The 24,073-nt window shown below is 41.8% G+C and overlaps 2 protein-coding genes across 3 annotated transcripts; one reads left to right on the plus strand and one right to left on the minus strand.

Moving 5' to 3' along the window:
- Positions 1–366: 366 nt before the first annotated feature.
- alg2 (ALG2 alpha-1,3/1,6-mannosyltransferase) lies at positions 367–4,601 on the minus strand. Of its 2 annotated transcripts, none has more exons than XM_072658939.1 (3): positions 4,538–4,601; positions 2,571–2,883; positions 367–1,942 (listed from the first exon to the last, which is right to left on the minus strand). In XM_072658939.1, exons 2-3 carry the CDS (start codon positions 2,877–2,879, stop codon positions 1,040–1,042), a joined length of 1,212 nt encoding a protein of 403 aa, XP_072515040.1. In that variant the 5' UTR covers positions 2,880–2,883; positions 4,538–4,601; the 3' UTR covers positions 367–1,039. The 2 variants fall into 2 exon arrangements, with proteins under 2 accessions (XP_072515040.1, XP_072515049.1); XM_072658948.1 differs by having other exon boundaries at positions 2,571–2,880; positions 4,538–4,583.
- A 313-nt stretch (positions 4,602–4,914) lies between these two features.
- sec61b (SEC61 translocon subunit beta) lies at positions 4,915–10,745 on the plus strand. The gene is made up of 4 exons (XM_072658957.1): positions 4,915–5,022; positions 5,646–5,743; positions 6,459–6,563; positions 10,315–10,745. Exons 1-4 carry the CDS (start codon positions 5,020–5,022, stop codon positions 10,400–10,402), a joined length of 294 nt encoding a protein of 97 aa, XP_072515058.1. The 5' UTR covers positions 4,915–5,019; the 3' UTR covers positions 10,403–10,745.
- The last annotated feature ends 13,328 nt before the right edge of the window (positions 10,746–24,073 follow it).

Here is a 24,073-nt window from a genome sequence, read left to right on the forward strand (position 1 = left end):
TTGTGAAGCTGAAGAAGATATATTTTATGCCGACTTTAATCTGCTGAAGTTATTGTTGTGCTGTTGTGTGGATAGGAAAAGCTATGTTTCTGTATGCTATGTATGTGTCAATGCTTGGCATCAAAACAGAGAGGTAAATAGCACAAACTCAAAAGCGAAAAAGATATTGAATATAAAATGTTGTAAATTACTATGTGATTAAATATGTAATGTCATTATATTTTAATAGAAAATTATACATGATTATTTTTATAATAACATTTGTATAACTCTTTATAAGGGTTAAATAGCCAACGAATGGTCAACATTCTAAAATAATTTATAAAATAAAAATGCTGCTTATGTATTGACAACCCAACAACACTGTGTGCATCATTTCTTTTTAATGATGACCTCAGTTTCATATCAATAGCATCCATGAGAAACAGAGTCACAGAGAGTCAGTAACAATCCCAAAAACCAATACAGAATTGTGCCCCTTTGTCTCTAAAAGAACTTTCCTTGCAGTTAACTAACTTATGAGCTCCACTAGTTTCAGGCTGAAATAACAGCCGCTATTGTTATTACTGAACAAAGGCTGAGATGCTTTAAGACGGAGCGGGGCACAGAAATACTCCCCATCGATTCCTGCCCCAGAAACTCTCTAATGGTCCGCAGGCAAAAGACACACACACACACACACACACACACACACACACACACACACACACACACACACACCTCTTACTCACACTCGCACCCACACTCGCACCCACACTCTTCAGGGTCCTAAGATGACACACGCGATCAATGTAGCCAGCAAACAGTAATTCATTAACCTCTCAGTCAGACGGCTGCTCCACATTCTGGCCCTATCCAAGCTAAGGTCCGCATTGTCCCCCCAGCCGGAGTCCTAGACAGGTTAAAACTGCCCATTCGTTCACTGCTCTTTCCTCTAATTAACGAGCGCATTCTTTCATTGGTCCCTCCAAGGCAACCTGCACAGAGGAATGCTGCGGGTGCTGGAGCAGAGCCATTCAGTCCTGGTGATGTCATACCATCAAGCGCTCAGGCTGAGGATGTGCCTGTGGAGCTGGTCAGTGAAGGCCTGCAGAGAGAAGCGCTCCATGACTCTGTCCCGGCCTGCCTGGCCCATGCGTTGCTTGAGTCCCGGATCTGTCAAAAAGCGTTCCATTGCTTCTGAGAAGCTTTCTGGTGTGGGATCACACAAGAAGCCAGTTTCCCCATGCGCCACAGATTCTAATGGCCCACCAGAGCTAACAGCAATAACAGGACAGCGGGTGTACATGGCCTCCACCGGCACGATGCCGAAGTGTTCGTTGCTGGGTGTGTAGAGCACGCAGCAGCTACCTTGGAGGAGGGCCACTTTCTGCTGATCTGAAAAAGAGCGCAGGAAGGTGATGTGCTCTTCCAGGCCCAAAGAGGCCGCCAACAAGCGCAGTTCTTCGTAGTGCTGGACATTCTCGACCACACGCTCATCGTATCCTCCCGCCATCACCAGATGGACCTGGTCCCACTGCCTAGAGGAAACTCGGTCCCTCAAAGCGCCTAACGCCTGCAAAGCCAGTGGCAGGTTCTTCTTTCGCTCGTAGCGGTTAATCGACAGAAAAAGGACACGCCGGCCCTCAGGAAGAAGACCAGAGAGATCTCGTTCCACTTCTATGTCAAAAGAAGCAAAGTTCAAAGAAGGGTACAGGACATCTGTGTGGATCCCGGCCAGGTTGGGGAAGGTCTGTTTGAAAATGCCGGCGGTGAACTTGCTGTTGACTACGATGCGGTCAGCCATGCCAGTGGTCAGCTCCTCCAGGCGGTCGATGGGTGCGCGGTAGAGACGCTTCAGCAGCGAGCGGCGCTGGGTCAGTAACTGGTCGGGAAAGTGGCAGTAGAACAGGACCTTCTTCCTGTGGCGCGCCAGACGCAGGACAGGGATGCATGCTGACACCTAACAGAAGCAGAGGCAGAATAACAGAATAGTTCATTCATAGTTTATTAAGCACTTTTTAAAAAGCATTTTAATATTCAAATAATGTACTCTACATGGACAAAAGTACTGGGACACCTGCTTATGAACTGTTTATTCTGAAATCAAAGGTATTTAAAAAGAGTTTATCCTGCTTCTGTTGGAGTAACTGTCTCTACTGTCCATGGAAGGCTTTCTACGAGATTTTGGATGAATGTTAGCGATGTCATGATGGTGAATAATAAGCCCCTCTAACCTCATCCCAAACTCCCCACCTCTTACTAAGAGGTCTTCAAAACTAGGGGTCTTTATACCACTCTAGCCCACTAAACAAGCTATGTGTATTTGCATTTGCACATCTGTGTCAGCAATGGGTGCAACTTAAAGTAGCTGAATACATTCATTAGAAAGGGTGTCCACAAACATTTGGACATATTTTTTATGTGTAAAAAAATTGTGTACGAGGCTTAATCTGGGCAAGTATTTATCCAATAGCAATGGTTAAAATACCACAACCTCTGTGTTTTAAGAGCGTCAGATGGAACAATACAGTGGCAGACTGTACAGTGGCAGACTCAGAATAAGAGAAGAAAATCAAGTGGTCAGTTACCTGATCACAGAAGACAACGTCAAACTCCTCGCCACTCAGGAACACCAGGTAAAACGCTACACAAATCATGCGTAGGTAAGCGCAGAGAGCATGGAAGTACCCAAACACACTGTTGGGTAACCAGTCGCCCACACACATGACAGGAAGGTCCGATGAGAGCGTCTCTGAGAAGCAGTGTTGTGGGTCATAGTGTGCTGTCCAGATCTTGACGCTGCAGCCGCGAGAGATCAACGCCACGGCAGCATCCACCACCAGGCGCTCTGCACCTCCTATACCAAGATCAGGGTGCAAGAACGCCACCCGGACCATCCTGCTGCAAAACAGGCCAAAGCAAAGGACAAAAAGTCCAATAGAGTCAATTATTTAAAGTGATTGTTTGATGAAACATAAATACATTTCCACTTATACAGTCCACTTCCAGATTTAGATGACCATGATGATAGTTACCCTAGGAGGGGTAGGTCTACAAACTTTGCTACAGTAGTCTCACTGTCAAAATTATGACATTAATGAATAAACAATAGCACTTTCATGTTGGCAAAATACATTGTCAGCAGGGCGCTTGCTTACTAAAGTGTAAAAGTCAGGATACTGAACTGTTTACCACAGTGCAGTACTGAATAAGCCTTGAACTTTTCAGTAGCTATTTATCTTGTTCTGTCTTTCCACATAGCAAACACACACACACACACATATACAGATGAATTCTGAACTGCTATCCAAATACTATAATATGGACCCCCTAAAGTAATAAAATAGCAAACCAATACCTCCAATTAATAACAATTCAGTCATTAATAACATTAGTCATTAATAACAATACAACTCATTTTAAAGCAACACTAAGCAGCTTTAACTGCTAACTGTACAATTTAACTTTGGTGAAGCAGGCAGGACACTGCTTGCTAGAACTGCATAACGCTACCTAACCCAGGTTGTGTTTAAGTAAAACCCTGTAATATTACTCTACTGTAGGGGTGGGCAAGGGTGGGCAAGGGTGGGCAACACAGTTTACTGATTTCCCTGCTCTAACAGACGTGCTAAACCGGTCAATTATAAGGTGAGTTGACTCAGGTGTGCTTGAGCAGAAAAATCCAGCCCCCCAGGACCAGAATTGCCCATCCCTGCTCTGCTGCGACAGTCAACATGCTCTTTTTACGGTCGGTGACCGTAGTTAACGGTAGGCATCTCTTACCTAGTTCAGCAAACGGTGTCCTTTAATTGGGAATTAAAGTCCAAAATACCCTTCCTGGCTGTAGGGGGAGCCCAGGAGCAAGAAAGGCCAATTTTCCATAGTGTTGCTTTAACAGTCCGTTTTCTCAATGTAATAAATCGTTAGGAAATTGAGGGAACAATTTATTGATAAAGGGAAATTATTAAGGGAAATTATTTATTAAATCGAGGGAGCGAATATGATTTATTATTATTATTATTATTTCCTACCCTAATACTTTGTACTATCTCTTGCTCAATACAGCAATGCTTATTCAAATTATCTGCTGTCTATTCAGTTAAATTGGACTAACTACACCGTTTTTAATAAAACATGCAGTGATCACTGTGCTTTAATCACAGGAAATGTCCACAATATGCTCAGAATAAGCATACTGTATATCACGATATAATAAACAGTGTCATATTGCCCTCCTCTAACCAGAGCCCTGCTGATAACTGACAACAGACTGTTGGGATGAATACATGACATTATAAACACGAGATCTTGTGTCGAGATTATATCATCCACAGCTGTCTAGGCAAAGTGAAGTTTTATTAAAGTTAGCTCAGCAGAACTACCAGATCACCATCGCTCTGAATGAAGGCTTATATGACCCCCAAGTCAAAACCTAACCCCCGTAGTTCTGCCTATACCACGTTCAGACACCGCTGCATTCTGCCAGCAGTAATGTCAGATTATGCGACAGTTCAGATCTATAAGAATAATAAAGAGCCTGTAATTAGACACTCACCCTGGGTCACTGAATTTGGCTGCTTACGGTGGCACTACAGTGCTGCCATAGAGGCTCAATCGCCGTAAATGGAGGCTAACATTGCACGGAAGCCGGGCTGACACGTGGAAACCACTGCCTGGCGGAGCCAACATGGCCCCTGGCTCCTCACCGCGCATAAGACACGTCACTCTACCTGTTTACAAACTGTAAAATAATACAAATAATACAGCTATGAATGGCTAGATATGTTAAATATATGTTTTAACTGGTCAATGCCTAACCTCGCCCCTTAATAAGCCATAAACATCGCACTATTATTGTCTTGCGTGGAGTTTTAATTCAGGCGCTACTCGGGCTACTCTAGAGGGTCCTTCCTAGTGTTGTCGTGGCCTTCCCAGTCTCTTCGACTCTGCAGCTTCCCTACGCTCCCAGTTCATTCAGAGAGCCGGGCTTTCCCAACAAGTCTCACTCTACAGAGCTACAGAAACCCTCTAGACAAAATGGTAAGAAGTTCTTAGTGTTGTATTTGGTTTATATGTGGCTTTTCTTGGCAGAGAATTTGCTTTTTCGAGCTCGTATCTCCGTTTCTTTCGGTTTGACGGACACAGCCAGGTAGCAGCTAGTCAGTAGTGTCACTAAGCGCAGTACCTCTCTCTTTTAAGCTGTTAATGTTTAAATATATGTATTATAATTGTCTAAAGTTGTTATTTTGGCTTATTTACACCAGTTAATGCCTGTCGAAATGAGAGATACCTGCTGTTCTCTCAGTATACAGTTAGTCCACGTTCGCATACGTGGCTTTACATTAGTGGGCCACCAGTACTGTTAGCTAGAACTGCAGTACATCTGCACTGCCCTATAACACAGCCCCTATTATCAGATTATCACATAATCTTTTGTCTAATATATTCGTACATATTGGATTTCTTAACACTAGCATCCTCTAGTTTCTGTTTATTCTGTGTATATTCAGTTTATGTAGTTCTGTGTATTTAATATGAGTGCTATCCTGCTGTGGAGTGATTACCTGAGCCTCACCACAAGCATTTTAATGTCCTGAGATGTTGCACAAATGGCCGTTCAAACCTGGCCTTGACTTTTATTTTGTCTCTCTGGTCTTTTTCAGCCTGGACCTGCAGCAAGTGCATCCAATGTGGGCGCCTCCGGACGCTCCCCCAGTAAGACAGTGGCCCCTCGTGCAGCCGGCTCAACAGTCAGACAGAGGTATGGGGACTGACTGAACCTCGGCACATTCCCATCAATGCTTCCTTTTAGATATGCTGGATTATGGTCACAATGTCTAAAATACTGAAATCATCATGACCTTCCTGATGCTGGAAGAACATATGTCATTCAGTAGCACATGGGTGTGTTCACTATCCAGAGCACAGATTTTGATTTTTTTTTTTAAGCTACCTGAGCCTCATCCAGCCAAACACCGACCAGTAGTTTGGTGTAGGCACTGGTAGAATAAATGACCGCACACGATGCTACACCAGGACTCCTAACATTACAGTCTTGGATGTTAAGAATAATTTTGGGTAGTGAGTACAAGCTGGGTGGGTGCTTGACAGTCTGGTTAGATCAATTTCAGACCTGCTTCTAAAGGGTTAGATGGCAGATAAGAATTTCTTAGTGGTTGTGTGGTGAACACACTTAGTCTTGATTAGATCAGCCACTAGAAATTAGAGTACCTGATCTTAAGTGGTCTTGGCCACACCACTGTTTGTAAGCTAATGACTACTGATAGTCAATGGCTTTGTGTGCTGGTTCCATGCCTGTATTCCTTACTTTCATAAACTACCCAGTTTAATTACTTATTATGCAAAGATTGGTTTAGTGTGTATAATTACTGGCTATAATAGAGACCATTTAATAGTTTAAATATTACTTTTCATTGTAATAAGACTATTTAATTTAAACCTTTCTTGTTTTTCAGGAAAGCAACTGGTGGTGGTGCACGGTCTGCAGGCAGAGCTACAGCATCAGCAGGCACAGGTGGCATGTGGCGCTTCTACACAGAGGACTCGCCGGGACTCAAAGTGTGAGTGAAATAACACATAGACAAGTATACACACTATTATGGTGTTTTTCTACCAAGCAGTGCAGTACATTACGGCTACTATTTTGATTTCAGAATTGTTCAAACCCTGGTTGAGTATCTGTGTCCTTTTTCTATAACAAAACCAGTACCAGTACAATATGTCTCCCTCTGCTATCTTAACCTCTGTGTGGGGCAATACACATACAGCATCCATTACATACTATTTAGCTGAAATGCTTTTAACAGCTCAGTACATCTGTGTGTTTAGTGAAGTAACCATGTGCTACGTGCTAAAACAGATCCGAAAAGCCAATTTATTATAGTAGTTTTCCACAAGTTAATACAGTTCTCTGGGGTCCTAATGAAATGTCTCTGACATGCGTTGATCAAACTACCACAAGAGTTTAGCTTCACAGCACCATTCTCACCTTATCTAAACAACCCTATTCAGAATGGCCCAGTTTAAGTGATTGTTGATGACAATAAGACACTGCTCACCCTAAACCCCCACAAAGCTATGCCACAAAAAGGGTTCTGGGCCAGTGTGAACTTTACATGATTGGTACAATCATATGTTGCTCATACTCTGTTGTAAGTTTTCTCCTTATGAACATCTGCGGTTATCAGATATCCATAACTGTGGCTCACTAGAGCTTTTCAAATGAGCAGTAAATTTTGGTGAAGCAAAATTCATATATATATATATATATATATATATATATATTTTTTTTTTTTTTACTTTTTTTTAATGACCCCAAAACGAGGGGAACCAAAATCAGCACGGGTACTCAAGCAGTGGGAAAAATGAAAGATCACAGCTTTGCGGGTGTACCACGCTGCTCTGCACCATCTGGTGAAAAGTTCCATTAGTCATTCTCTACAAGCTTAGTCAGGTTTTTACACTTATATCACTTCCAAGTGCAACAAGTGCACAAACCGACTAGTTTAGATTTAGATCCGCATCAAACACTAAATAGTGGACCATGTGCAGTACCAGTCAGTAATAAGGGTCAGCTAGTAAATTGTTACTGTTCTGTGAAGGTTTCTTTTTTGTAAAATGGTGAAGTTTCCCTGAAAGCAGTGCAGCTGGTTATACAGCAGCATTATCACAACATGTGGTAAACTAACGGGGTACTGAATAGTTGCAAATGCAGACCACAGAAATATTTAAAGCGGGGTAATCAATGGTTTAACCTCTAAATTTGTAGCATCAGATAGACACTATAAAGTAATTAGTCCAAGCTTTAAGCAGGCCTGTAAATTTAATCTGAGCTCAGACCTAATTGAAGAACATTTGGTCCAAACCTGAGCCACAGCACCAAGATTTAAAGACAAACCTGACTATAACTCAGCAGAATGATTTCTTAGACCAGCTCAGCTTTAAAAATACAGCCATTAAGCAGTGCCTTCAAACAACTGGCTAAACTTATATGTGTGGTATTCACATGACCTTGTTGGCTAATGCCAGTTCACTTAAGGTAATTCTAGATGGGAGGGTGAAACCAAAACAGGGATCATTTCAGATCAGAACTCCTGCTCGCAAATAGCCTGTGAGTAGCCTAAATAAGACCCCAACATATCCTCGAGAAATGATGACCGGACCTGATCCAGCCAAAAGTGAATAGACGGGAGTTGTTGGATTTGGACAGCAGTTTTACTGCTAGTTAAGTAAAAAGGCATAATCCTGAAATGGTTCTGGATTTATGACCTTGTCCTACTGTAAATATTTACTGCTTCATTTTTGTACGATGAGGTAATAAATAAATGAATAGAGGTGCTTAATCTGTTGAAAACACACACACAAACACACACACACAGCCACTCATTTTTAATTCATCCCCTCAGCTCAACAGGAAGTGACACGGAAGGGCGGGGCAGGGGGATCTAGGAGCTTTAGCATTTATGAGGATAAACATGAAATTTTAACGACAGGAAATTGGCCTCTTGGGCTCAACCTCCGTCTTTATTTGATCTCTCGCCTGCTGATTGCCCTCCTACAGATGTGTTTGTGTGTGCACTTCTGCACTCCTTTAGTTCTACCCCAGTCTTAAACTTAACATTGAAATGTGCACAAGATTGATCAGTACTTTAGTTGTGAACATTGCTGTCCTGATCTTCATCTATGAAAATGCACATCTAGCAAATGATGAGATTTTTCTTCTTAAGGCTGCAATTTAAAAAAAAAAAGTTAATATTAATACTTTAAGATGTAAAAAGATTAAATTGAGTCTGGAAGGGTGTGATCTGGTGCAAAATGTTTATTCTCACAAAACATGCAAATGTTGGGACCCCATCTGCCACGTTTTTATTTATTTATTTATTTATTCTTTATATATCCGTACATACAGAGATAAAAAGGCTTGCGTGAGCATGCTAGCCACATATGGGGCTACAGTACAGCTTTTTTTAATTTATTTTTTTTATAAATGTTTTTTTTTTTTTTTGAAAAAAAGTGATATTTTCTTTTATAGAAAACTAAATTTTCACTTATTTACTAAAATTTAGTAATCCTTATGAATACTAAAATACCAAAAACATGGTCAGAATTTCTATCCATAAAATAAAACCTAAAATACCATCCAAAAAGAAAACTTGAAAATTATTGGCTATGTTGAGAGCCATGTAAGAGTTATCAGTAGCAGTTCGATGGGCTGATCTAGAGTTACTTTTACTGGGTTGAAGTGTGAGTGTGTGAGTGTGTGTGTGTTTTGGAGCTTAATTAAAGTTCTGTCTGAAAAGGTCACATCAATTAAAGCCTGGGGGGTGGGCCTTGAGTCGGCATGGTTACATGGCTGCCTAGCGACCCAGGGGATGGTCAATTCCTACTTTAATAAAGCCCCTCGTTAGCCGCCCTGCTCGTTAGCGCTGTGCCACTCACCGGCATTTATAATCCTAATTACGCCTCTTCTACGTCACATGACCAAAATGAGCCACCCTGATTGGCCCATGGGAAAGAAACATAGATTGACTAAAGCTGTCAGTCATGAAAGTCGAGGAACTTTATCTATACACTATACCTAAGTAATCCTCTGTGAGATTTGTTTGTATTTATGCTCAGATAAATAAATAATAATAAATGCCCATACAAAAAGAAGACTTAAGCATTTAAATGTAATAACTGCAATGTGCACTATATGTCCAAATGTTTGTGGACACCCCTTTTAATAAATGCATCCCGCTACCTTAAGTTGAACCCCTGGCTGACACAGTTGTGCACATTACACAGCTTGTCCAGTCCAAAGTGTTGCAACAGAATAGGACTCTCTAGAGCAGATCAGCAGAACCTATTGGAACCCATTCCTAGTCCTGGGTGTGGGCTAGCGGGGTATAGAGACATCCCAGCATTGAGCTGTGGAGCAGTGGAGCTTTGTTCTCTTGAAGGATGGTGCTTTATCCAGTACTCCAAAAGCAGTGCTCCAAATTCTAGTAGAAACTAAAACTTGACACTCTTGATTTCAGAAGGTATCATAAGCGAGCAGGTGTCCCAATAATTTTGTCCATGTAGTGCAGTATCATGGAATTGGAGTGTGAAGAAGCTGAAAATGAATAAGACTGTTAAAAAAAAACCTGTACCCAACCATTCAACTTCCACAGGTGGTGGGAGGCTCTCTGCAGAAACTAAGCAGTAGCCTGATGCTCACCACTAGGGGTCCTTCTGTCAGCGTGAACTGTTCAGTTTAGCTTTGACATGTAACACTGCAATACTAATGTCGCACTCTCTCTCTCTCTCTGTTTTGCTTTCTCTCCTTAGTGGACCAGTGCCAGTGCTGGTAATGAGTCTGCTCTTCATCGCATCTGTCTTCATGCTGCACATATGGGGAAAGTACACCCGCTCCTAAACCCCAGTGACCTTTCACCTTGGATCCCAAACTCCTCTATGATTACGACTTAAGCCATTGGACACGGACCAAACTCTGACCCTCGAACACCCTAAACCGTTTTCATTTGTTTCAACAGCCATTTCAGAGGGTTCAAATCCATGCCCCTTCCAGCTTCAGCAAAGGTTTCTTACCCACTACAAGTGTATTCATTTCTTATACATTTTTTTTTTTCTTTTTTTTTTTTTTTTTTCTCTTCAGCTGTTCTGGAGCAGGACGTGTATGTAGTATTTTTTTTTTGCTAAACTTTGTACAAACAATTATGAAGAACTGTACAATAAAAAAACAAAACCACAGAATGACACCTGTTGACTGACTGGCTGTTTTTCCCCATTCCTTCTAAACAGAAAGAAAAACTGTTCTCGGTGGCTAATTTGCATAACCTCAGCTTGCATTGCAAGAAGGTGCTATGCAAATTCACATTCCAGACATGTGTTGATGGGGCTCCACCTGTCTCAGAGCATTGTGAAAAAGCATGCACATGCGGTAGCCTGCAGCTCTGCAATCACAACTTCTTTAAAACTGGTCGGATCAGCTCTGAACGTTGAGGACACACTCCTGTCCAGATGACACACTGAGCAGGATTTAATTAGTGGATGATTCACAGTTGTTTGGTGTGAAATTGTGTAATGTAGAGAAACTAACCGCCTGTCTTTAGTGGTGGTGATCAGAGCAGATATACAGTAGTCAGATGTACCTATTCTATTGTCTGTGTAAATGACCACTGTTTGTTTGTGTGGTGATGTTCAGGGGAAATTGCTCTGTGTGTACGGGTCTGTTTTAGAAAAGCTACATTACAGGTCAAAACTATTGTGCAGAACAATTGTAAAACAATGTCGTAAGCCTCCAGCAGTGTTTTACCTGTAGTCATTTCACATAACCTTACACTCTTCAGCCGTCAGCTTCCCATCACCAGTGCTGTGAGCAACAGTGTGTGTGCGCACGTGTGCATACTCTGTTCATTTTAGGCCTAAACCTTTGCGCGAAACTATTGCTAAACAATATCTCAAGCCATAGACAGACGTGTGGTTCCATTCACCACCACCACTGTAAACAATTCTGACCTGGTAAGTTTCTCTAAAATAGAGCGTTTCACATCAAGCCACTTTGAATGACTTGTTTGTATCCTAACCACTGAATTATGAAGAAATTCTAAAACGCTGGAGGAAATCCCCTTTTCAAGGTAATCAGAAACTACATAGATTAGCCATAACATTATCCTACCACCTGCCTAATACTGAATAGACCACTCTTGTCTAGGTCACCACAGCAGATTTGAGCATTTGAGGCATGGACTCCACAAGACTTCTTAAGGAATCCTGTGGTATCTGGCACAAAGATGCTAGGAACAGTTTCTGTTAAGTCCTGTAAGTTGTGAGAGGCCTCAATGGATCGAATCAATGAGCCTTAGGTGCCCATGACCCCATCACTGGTTCACTGGTTGTCCTTTCTTGAATCACTTTTGGTAGGTACTGACCACTCCATATCAGGAACATCCCACAAGACCTGCCTGACGATTCCACCTGGAGATGATCTGATCCGGCGGGTCTAGCCATCATAATTTGGCTCTTGTCAAAGTTGCTAGATCACTTTCAAGAACTGACTATTCACTTGCTGCCTAATACTGTATATACACCCTTTGCCAGATGCCACTGTAGATAAGATAATGTAGACTTTAGCTGTTGTGGGAGGTTGTTGTATAGTTGGTGTGGTGTAGTGAGGGATAACCATGGCCTTTTACATGGCAGGCTGGGCTTTGATTCCTTGACTACACCAATAGCAGCCCTTGGGCAAGACTCCTAACACTACATTCGTCTACCTGTATAACCTAATTTGAAGGTAAGTTGCTGTGGATAAAAGTGTTAGATTCAATAGAGCATCAAATACTGTAAACGTACTTTTTATCCATTAACATTCGCTCAAAGCAAAAATGATTTAAGTCATAAAAGGAGACGCCGGCTGAGAAGGCGTCTAGCAGTAAGCCTCCACTTTAATACGCTCCCTTGATAAACTTCCTTTGAAAGAATTTAATGTGGCCATCAAATTAATTATGAGTAAAATGCCACGCCGACCAGACCCGAAGCGCTAAAACTCTGAAATGGCAAGAGGAGGAATGCATTTTACATTAGTCACAGAAAAATAAAAATAATACAGCAAGAGAAGCACAGATGAGCATTAGACTTCTTCTTGTAGTCAATAAGCAATTTGTGGCCTTCTGTTGAGAGGAATATGGTAAAGTTCATTTTCTAAAGATGTTTATACTTTATTTGTATGACACCATTACATTCCCATTAGAACTGTCATTAGACTGGCTTGTGGCCTCAGAGATTAGGAACCTAGGAACCTAGACTAATAAGCTTGTTCATTTCCATTCCTCCAAAAGCACTAACCGCACTCAACACTGAATAGAGGATATTTAACAGTGGCTTGTAAACACACAAAATCCTGGAATGCTTTCTTTTACACTGTGCAAAAGTGGGTCATCTGATAGTAAGTACCAAGAAGACTAAGTAGTCTAAATTACGCTGAAATACCCAACAGGTCCCTTTTCTACTAAGGGGGGAACAGGACATGGTAAAATAGTACAAATCATAGTACAGTCATTGTTTTCCTTTACGCCCTAGATTCCCTTTTGTATTTAGGCAGTTGAAAGAGTCATACTATATACAGTGGCATGCTATAGTTTGGGCACACTTCAGTGCTCAATTTCTCTTGATATACAATCGATAAGTGAGTAGAAGATGAGCTGATCTCCAAAAGACAGAAATACACTGTTTTCTACATTTTAAGGAAACTTAGTGTAATATACTTTTCTTATTTTGTACAATTTTAGATTATAAAAAGGGGAAATGAGCATCATGCAAAAGTTTGGGTACCTCAAAGGATTTGTCTCGGACCTTAATTGGCTTGTTAGGACTATGGCTTGTTTCCAGTCATTGTTAAGAAAGACCAGGGGAAGTTCAAAGTTCAGCTTTATTAGTACTGATTCCTAAAAAACGGATTGTCTCAACAATCAGCAGCCACAGGCTCTTTTAAGCAGCTGCCTAGTATTCTGCAAATGAAAAGAATAGATGTCCACAAAACAGGAGAGGGCTGAAATAAAGTGTAGCGTTTTTTTAATAGTCAACAGGAATGGTGGAGGTCAAGTTGAGGTCGGGAGGAAAGAAAGCTATCAACAATTATTCAAGTATTAGTCGTTCTACTGTGTCCTTAGATAGAACATCTAGCTAGAAATGTGAATCACTTTTACCATGTTACAGGAAATTGTAACACTGCTCTTTGGAGATTGCCCCACATGCTGAGATGATACCTATAACCTAATGACACCTACAACCTTTCAGTGTGATTTCATATCTTAGAGCTTGTCATCACATTAACCAAACAAATTACTTGAGTTCATTTTCCAATGAACCCTGATCCAGATTCAGGATGATGCACAGAACGTAGGGCCCTGTAGAAGAAAAGGGTTATCCCAAATGCAATATCTCTCTCTATTTGAACTTCTCTTAAATACTCTATTAAATAATGGTTTTCCTGAACTAAAGAGCTGTAGATTGCTCATTTGTAGAGTTGCTGCTCTCCTGAAAGAACATTGCCAGTCACTTCCTCACATAAATGCCTGTAGGGGGCACTACACATCACTATACACACTGAACTTGCACTCTTCATGGGCCCGGGGAGTCTTCGCTCCATTGCTTGACTGTGTGTGTATGTGTGTGTGTTCTTCATTATTCATGCCCTGAATAATGAGGGTTAGGTTTCCCACTGGTCCACTCTAATCCCAGCCATGGCCCACACAGCCAGAATAATTCAGCCTCGACTTAAAAATAAATCCATACCAGGAGAGAGACAGAATATGTGTGTGTCTGTGTATGTGTACACTTTGGTGGACATTGTTGGATGCATACACTAGGGTGAATGTGTCACTTACCTTATGCTAGGAGCAGCACACACACACACACACACACAAAACTTGACTCAGGAACTTTTAATTCATAGACCATATGCTCAGATGTTTATCCAGCATTTCCTCTGAAATCATGGGAATTAACAGAGAGTTTGCCCCCCTTAGCTGCAGTAACAGCCAATGCTCTTCTGGGAAGGCACGACTACACTGGATATTGGCACTTTTCATTGAGAATGTGACTGCATTCAGGCACAGGAGGATTAGTGAGGTCAGGGGCTGAAGTTGATGGTTAGTTCTGGATCTCATACACTACTCCAGTTTATCCCGAAGGTACTGGATGGAGGTCGATCACGGCAGAGAAGGCCGTTCCACTGCTCAACAGCTCAAAGCCAGGGGGCTTTATATCCCTCTAACCCAAACCTGGCATTAGGCATGGTGAACTTACGGTCATGTGCTGTACCTCCAGATCATCATGGCAGTGCTTTTCGCAGGAGATTATACAGGTGTGTGTGTAACTGAACACCTGTTTCAGCAGTTGGTGCAGCTTAAAGGGGAAGTTCTACAGTTCTAAAATCTGTGGTGATGATAGGAAGCGGGGGGACACAGATATGCCCATTTTATTTACTATCCAAAATGACCAGTAAACCTACACACACCGATCAGCCATAAAATTAACACCACCTCCTTGTTTCTAAACACTGTCCATTGTAGAAGCACTCCAGATCTAGAGACTGTAGTCCGTCTGTTTCTCTGCTTACTCTGTTAGCCTTTTTCTACCCTATTCTTCAATGGTCATGACCCCACAGCACCACCATACAGCAGCTATTATTTGGGTTGTGGGTCATTCACAGCACTGTGGTGACACTGAGTTTTTAAACACCTCAGTGTCACGACTGGACTGAGAACAGTCCACCAACCAGAAATATCCAGCCAGCAGCGTCCTGTGAGCAGCGTCCTGTGACCACTGATGAAGGACTAGAGGATGACCAACACCAACTGTGCAGCAACAGAAGTGCTTCTCTCTCTGACTTTACATCTACAAGGTAGACCAACTAGGTGGGAGTGTCTAATAGAGTGGACAGTGTGTGGACACAACACACACTACAACACATTTTATCCAGTTGTCTTCCCCAATTTTAGACCAACCTACTCATTAGTACTCTCCCCTATCACATGTAATGCTCCCAGCACTAGGAGGGTAAGGATTGACAACAGAAGCACAACCAGCCACCGCCTCCGTTGCAACGTCGCAGGGCCAGGTACCCAGCTCTAATGCATTGGCTAGTATTACACTAAAGGGATGTGGAGAGAGAGCAAGGCCAATTGTGCTCTCTCAGCCTCTGGCTGTTGATGTCAAGCAGCATGGCTGACTCTGTTTCTCTTGAATGTTGCGCTTATTTCAAATCACTCTGAAGGACTTAATTTACATCTAAATGATTGACTAATGCAGGAATATTTGATTTGATCAATGAAATCACCCATAAAGTGTTAGACTTCAGATTAGAAGCTGTGTCTGGATGCTTTGAACATGTTAATCAGTTTTTACGAGGATTCTGGTGTTCACAAGTGTTTTGTTATTTTTGATTTGTGCAATTTACAAAGTCAATGGGATCCATCATTATAAGAGCAGAGCTGAGAACAATTCTGCACTGATACAGAACAAATTTACGAAAATTCTTAGGAAGATATTGGTAATTGAGGCCCAGCGAGGTTAGTAGGTCGTAAAACACCTGCAGTTAAAACTGCCTTCAGGAGAACTTGTTAAATGTTCTAGCTAGCAAAGTCAAATGGAGCTGCTTTTCATGACTTTGTTCTTTGTTTTTTTCCCTTTTGACTTGGTTTGGAGCTTGAATCTGTTCTTACCTGGAAGACTACATGTAAATTTGCAATACACAACAATGAAGTTTCTCTTAACTCTTGAGTTTTTTCTTCTATTTATTTTTCGGTATGCATTTTTTTTCTGGTAACCATTTCCTGTGTGCTTAACCACTGCCTGTGTAGAGGGACAGCCCCCAGAATAAACTCATACACACATACACATATACATACACCTATATATACACATACTTACACCTCCAATAACATGCACTGCAGGCATGGATTACATAAAGACTTCAGAAAAGGCTAAAGGTTTCACACTGGCAAACATTGAGAATGCTTTTCAGTCCAACATCTTGCAAACCAGTATTCTCCCTGTAACACACACACACACACACACACACACACAAGGACACACATATACATGCATATGCTCATTTCCACAGAGGGAGAGTCACAGGAAAGAGTTTTAAATAGGTCAGTGTCTACACTGATATCATCCAGGGCGCCCGCTGACATCGACCCTCTTTCTTTACTCATCCAATCAGTCCATGCGGAGGTGTGCATGGGGGGGGGGCGCTATCGTTAAGGAAAGCAACAGTGGAGTGGACCTGGGGTGGGAAAGCCCCACTTTCGCAGATATTTAAGTTAGAGTGGAAAACCAAGTTGGGCCCACTGTGAGATTATGCGTACTAGGAAAAGAAAACGTCTCACCAACCCCCCCACCCCCACCCCCCCCAAAACGGCCAAGAATGGACTCTTCCACGATAGGGGGAAATGCTGTACATCAGCAGAACCAAACAGGAAGGACGGGTGGGGGCTTAGGTGTGAGCTGCACCTTTCATACATTTGTATGGCCAAGTCTGCATGATGCATATACTGCCCTTTACTAATGAGTCACCTATTGCTGGGCTTTTTGTTTGCGATCACAGCAGCAAAAGCCGATGTATAGTAGTATCATAATTGCTAAAATGTTAACTGGCACTTCTTCTATCATAATTTTCAACCAGATTTATGGTCATTGTTGATGTATATTTTCACTCAGGATATCAGAAATGATGACTTAGCTCCGCCTATTCATACTGCACTTCTCAGGAGTGTTTCAGCACGAAATGCTTCATTAATGAGGCCTAATGCAGGACAGCCAATCAGAACAAAGCTCATTTATCATATGTCTTAAAGGCACAGTAAAATAAACAGTCTGTGAAATTCTGGGGGATAAAGATAGGTTGGAAAATTGTCAAAAATTTCAACATATTGATTTATGACCATTTATGTTTTTTTATTTTTGGGGGTTTTCAAAAATCAACCCAGCATCAATATTACACATACAGGGTCTGAAATATGCTTATACACCCACTTTGATTTTTTTTAGACTAATAATTCAGTGGTGCTGAAAGCTCTAAACATTATTTAACTTGCCAAGGCCCCTTAACTTACTGTTAGTGATCATGATGGACTACAGCTGGTAGCTTCTTTTCTCCACATAAAAGTGTTTTTTTCACAACACTCATTGGATTGACCAACACAGTACAATGGGAAAGTCCAAGGAGCTCAGTGTAGATCTAAGAAGGGTCATTGATCATAGATTTGAAGTCAGGAATGTCTCTTGGAACCTTTTTGGAACAACGGCAGATTTCCAAATCCTGAGTTTGCAAGTTACTGGTGTAGACAACTTGCCAAGGTCTGGAAGGAGACCCAAACTGTCACCCCCCAGCTGAGAGGGCACTGGTGTAGGTGGTCAGGAACAACCCCAGAAAGATTGATAGGTTACACTAATAAATGAAACTTGTATGAAAATGGAATATCTCTGTGTAATTCAATACAATTCAAAGGACAATGGTTGTAGAACAATAATGACTGAACAAACAATTGACACCTTAATTGACTAAAAGGCTCTTGTATATGGTTCTTTGTAGTAAAGTATTCATGCCTATTGCAGACATTATGCTGTGTAGAACGTCACACTTCATACTCCTAGAGTAAAAAAGTTCCAAAATGAGTGAATTTAACTCATTGGCTAATTCTGAAGTTCTTCACGAGCTGAACTGGGTTTTCGAGCAGGGAAAGTACTAGAGTTTGCTGTGCTGTGGCCTTCTGTGACCACAGTGTGACACCTGTGACCTAAATCTTGATGTAAACGCGCGTAGGTTGCCATAAACATGCACTTATGGACACCCTCATTAATCACAGTAGAAGAGGATGAAGGAGAGCAAGTGGAAACTCAGCAATATGAAACCTATTTTACCTTCAAAGTACTGTTTTACTTTCAGAACAGGGCTGACTGTCTTTAGTTACGTCTGTGTCTCTGCTTGTGTTACGTTTTGGGATGTGTTATTGTGTCTGTGTGTCTTGTAGCTGTGTGTGTATGTGTGGGTTTGTTTTCATGCATTTTCAGGACAAATCATCTCCTGCTATTGTACGAAAACCAGAGAACAAAATGTTTTTCAATTTTAAGGGCGTTTTCACACTTGACATGAGTCCGCACCCAGGACCGATTCTGGGCTCATTTGGGGGAGGAACCCATTGTCGTTGGTTTGCTTTCACGCAGAAGAATCCCAAACGAACCGTGGACCGATTGCATAACTTCGATCCACACTTTTCTGCACGCTTTTTCGCAAAGCAGTAGAAGCCTAGACTCATCTGTTTATTGCTTTTTTTTATAATTGACCTTGGATACAAAGACATAAGCGGTGAAGAACAGAGCCTTCTGGAGTAACAACATTTCACTGTGCAGGAACACCTGCAAACAAGCAGCTGTTCTGGTAGGACAAGGTTTTTAGCCATGCTGGCGATAAGGTGAAGCAGTCACGTGACAAACTGAACCATTCGCACAACCCCTTACACGGTGCCGGGAGAGTATAGCTTCCTCATCTGCAGCAGACCCCAGACAACTCCTCAAAAACAGCTTTCAGTCTTGAGCAAACTCACCTGGGTCCAGAAAAAGCTCTAGTGTGAAAACTCCCTAAAACTAAAAGACCAAAATAATTTCAAGCCATTTTGGTTACTGAGGTTACAGTAAATGTTAGGTTAGGTTAGGAAAGTCAATGATAAAAAAACCAGACAATGATAAAAAAATAGGTTTTCAAAAAATGATTAGGAGTCAGAGAAAATGGGACTAACAACCATACAAGACCTGGTAGATTACCAACCAAACCTGCATGGAGAGAGAGGTGAAAATTAAGCTCCACTCTTACATCAAAACTGAACAAATCTTGTGAAAGCTGCTCTTCCTTCCACTGTGGGAAGACTACTCAGCACTGTGGGTCTGAAAGGATGTGAAGCTTTTACTGAGAAAAGGAAATGGACCAAGAAGCTACAGGTATTCTCAGAACAATGAAGTAGAAAACACCGCTACCGTCCCTGTGCCCTGTGACAGTCTAGCTTACCATACTACACCAATAAGAGTCCTTGGGAAAGCCTAAAGCCCCTCCTCCACCTAATCTAACGGCCAATAAATTCCATTTCTACCTTGTTCCCACGTTCTTGACAAAGTTAACGCAACCCACCACCACCCTGTCTCCTCCCAATAACTCCACCATATCTCTCAGTCCTAACTCCACTTTTCAGAGAGAGCACAGAGCAAAAACCACCCAAAGTCTAGCATAAAGTTCTATGGGCTCGCCTCCTCTCTTACAGTCAGTGAAAGTTTCCTAAAGAGAATAATAAAGGTAAAAGTGGATGCACTAAATACTAAAATATCCATTCATCTACTCATCTGCTTCGTGAGAAGGTCACTTTGGGGATGGAGCTTCCCTAGAATTACCGGGTGTAAGACAGGAATACCCTGTGGCCAGGGCGCAAGTCACACTGACATACACTATGGGCACAAAAGTATCCAGACACTCCTTTTAATAAGTGAATTCAGCTACTTTATGGTTCACCCATTACTAACACAGGCAGCCCTTGGTTGAGCATGCAAAGCTGGTTTAATAGACAAGCATTGCCAGTATAACAGGATGCTCTGGAGTAGTCATGCATAAGCTAAAGTCACCATACCCAATGCCATCTTGTAGATAGAGGGGTATAAAGCCCTGCAGCACTGGGCTGGGGAGCAGTGGAACTGCTTCTCAACTTATTAAATGAGATAGTCTCTAACTTGTATTTTTGCTGTTGTAACAGAACCTCATATCTTCGATATGATCTGAAATTATAATGCAAATTAAAGTAACTCTATGTAAAATGGTCAGTTCTTGCACCTGAGCCCCCCCTATAGTTCATGTGTAATTTGCGCTTTGAGCCACCACTAAAGGACATGTTTTTCTGGATGAGCTGAGAGATACAGAACCGTCACTGAAAGTAAAGAAACTTGTAGACTGAGGTAGTAAAGTTATAATACAGGATTTTACACAAATATGACTTGTTACACAGTTTGCATCTGTGTTATCCTCAAGTCACATAATGGAGTTAGCAGCATGCCAATCCAGGAGTAGCTATGACAGTGAAGCTTTACTCCCTATTACAGGTCAGTGGAGCATCACAATGATTCTGAAGCTGTTAGTTTAAGGTAACAATATTGCATAATGTTGCTTTAATTCTACAATATTTTATCTGATGTAATTCTAGATCATGCATTTAGTCAATTCAGCATAAAATATTCTCCTAATTTATCGCAGCTGGTGTTCTATAGAAAAAATAAATAAACCAAGTTTGCTATGGGAGAATATAATACACATACGATGATATATGACCCAGCGTCCTGATAAGGTACAAAACAAACCTGTGTGCTTGTGCTGTCGCCTGCTGCATATATGGCTCAGTGGACCTGGAGCAGTATTGGAATCCCTTGCTCCCCTCAGGGATGCAGAGCGGGCAACTGGTGTGGAATGGCGAGAAGAAGTGTGTGTGTGTGTGTGTGTGTGTGTGTGTGTGTGTGTGTGTGTGTGTGTGTGTGAGCGCGCAATTGTAGAGGAGCATGCCAGCGGAGAGTGCCTGGTTTTAATGGATCATATGGTTGATAAAGCATGGAATAGAGGGACAGCCGTTATCGATCCTACACTCAGGCCAGTGCTTCTGCACTCCTGTGGGACACACTAACACACACACATCCATTCACAGATGCACATTCTTTCTCTCTCTCTCTTTCTCTCTCTCTCTTTCTTTCTCTCTTTCTTTCTCGTGATGTCTCTCTGTCTCTTTTCTTATTACCCACCTGTCATATATTCACAAATGTCAAGTCAATGGTAGGAAACCACAAAAATAGCTCACCTATTGAAAAATGTAGCTTTGGGCCTGGCTAACATTCACCATCCACAAGGCCTAATTCTCCTGGGCCTAATTCTAACTTAACCTTAACCCAAAATATAATCCTAACTCTCATCCTGACCTTAAACCTTATCTTAACCTCAACTCAAAATCTAGTCCTAACCCTGGCCCTAATCCTAACCTTAACCTCAACCGAAAATCTAATCCTAGCCCTCATCTTGGCCTCTTATTGTCAGCCTATTCCAGTTAAGCTCCAGTTCCAGACTGGTGTCAGCAGCAGCAGGTCTATAACAGCTGGTTGAGGGTGTTGAGATGGTCTGTATTAGAGCTGTTAGAGTGATTTCTCAGGTGAACATCTACAGATCTGCATTTGGACTCTCCAAATAAAGTGAAGAACAGCTGAATTCAGTAGAAGTCTTTACTAAAAGTCCCTTGATTTCATCTAAAAAAGGCCGCTCCAAATAAACTGTCACATTTCTGGAATTATCCTCCTCCTTAATGCCCTACAGCTTGTTCAGTTACCAAGAAATCATCTACAGCAGTCACATTACAGTGATTTTACTGATGCACCTTGAATGCACATGACTTGAAGTAATGTCAAATATTCCTTGTGTTCATCTAATCTCTTAATTTTGCTTTGCATTATTTCAAATAAAATATTTTTAGGCTGAAACAACAAACCGGATATACCTTTTATAGTGTGTATCCGCAGCACAGTGGCTTTTATAATGCTGAAAATGTTGATGCTAAGCTTTTCTAAGGGTTAAGTAAGTGTATGGCTGGCACTTTAAAGCTCGAGTTGAGCTGGAAAGGTGAGAATATGGTATCAGCAGCTTTTAATTTGAGCGTTGGCATGTTGTCGGAGTGTGTTTGGCACGGCACAGGCTTTGCTGACTCGGGGTCCTGCTTTGGAGGGCCTGCTCCTCTGGAGCTGCGACAGATAGTGAGCCAGCCATGTGTCAGCCTTGTTGGCAGAGAGGAGAAAATAATTCCTTACAGCCCCCCGCCTCTCTGTGCTCTCTCTCTCTCACTCTCTCACTTGGTTTCTTTCAGGGCAGACAGGAATTCAATTAAATTCAGTAAAACATCTGAAACATATCTCTGCTGTAAGACAATGATTTAGGCCAAAATCTGCAAAATCGAATTCATCAAACAGGCAATCTAGATAAATGGCAGTAGACAACATGGAGGATGTGGTTCCATTCCCTTCTGTTCTATAGAAATGAATGAAGCCAAAATCGTCCGCCATGTTGTCAAATTTGCAACCAGAGTCAGCTCAATAGAGAGCAGAAGGAGAGCCAGGCTTGCCTTCTTATTTGATAGACCCACCCTTTCTCCCAGACTGCCTTAACTGAGCTTACAGTGTAGAAGTGAAGTGAATTTTTTCCATTAGACACCTAGTTTATCCAGTAAGTGTCTATTACATCTCAGCTGATCCATGTAATGAACAGAAAGGGTGCGATGCATGTCCTGCAGAGGGCCGCTTTCAGCCAAGGCTGTCAGTCACTTAATGTAACCCCGTCTTCTTACGATATTACAGTGTTATAACAGTGTTTAAAAACATTATCTGGAGGAAATGAGCCAATATTACCATAGGGAAAACGAACTGCTGAAATTAGACACTGGAGACGGAAAGGAGAAAAATGAGATGGGAAATGGGGATGTTCAGAGCTACACATCCTGCTGCAACCTGCCAGCAGAGGCCCTAGACCTGTGGCGGCTTCACTTTTGAGAGACGTTTGGCTGTCCATGTTTTCTACAGTCATTCGTATATTCATTCTGCACTAGAGCTATAAGGCTAAGTATTTAATACTAGACTAGTTCATATCCACCCACTGAGATAGTGCAGACTGCACACTTACTTAACTCATCACACGCCTCAAAACTGTGTAGATTTGTTAAGTGACCTCTGACAGTATCCCAAATCAAGCAGTCAATCAGCCAAGCCCTCTTTAGCCTTGCACTGGAGCTGAGAAGCTAATCTAGCTAACAACTCACAGAAGCTTATAACCACCAGATCAGCACTGTGCAACCTACCTGATTCATCACACCCGTGCCTCAAATCATGCTGAGGTGTTAACTAACCTCTAGAAGATTAGTTTATGTGGCTTCTGACTCTTTATTGAGTATGTGATGCAATGCAAGAAACCACATAAGCAAGTCTATTTCAGATTACCTAACCAAAGCATGTGATGATTTGGGCGGGCAGTTTGTCCAGTGCTAATTGGCGCAGTACAAGCTTTTATTGACTGCTAGCAACATTAGCTTCAGAGGTTCAGTACAAAACAAAAGAGGAAAGACCTTAAGCCTCAGCTGATTGACTGCATTTGGGATACTGTTTGAGATGACCTTGCGTTAATGTGATTTTGAGGCAAGAGTAAGTCTGCAGTCTGCACCATGGCAATGGGTGGATATGGTCTTGGATAAGCAGCTACTTTTGGGATGGGAGAAATAATGTATACCTTCAATTATTGGCTAAACTTCTAGCTTTTTAGGAGAGCAAGCTTTACAGTGCCAGGCAGATAATTGTACCAAGCATGGTGTGGAATTAGGAGACCACCTTTTACACAGAAGCCTCAACAACTGAATTTAGTATCAATTATTACAGTTATTCCATTATTCACCATCCCGGTAATCCCAATCACATTCAATAATGTTGAGGTCTGGACATAGTTCACTATTCTGAGAACACTAGCAGGTTC

Source organism: Salminus brasiliensis, chromosome 1 (genome assembly GCF_030463535.1).
Source record: "Salminus brasiliensis chromosome 1, fSalBra1.hap2, whole genome shotgun sequence".
Classification (NCBI taxonomy): domain Eukaryota; kingdom Metazoa; phylum Chordata; class Actinopteri; order Characiformes; family Bryconidae; genus Salminus; species Salminus brasiliensis.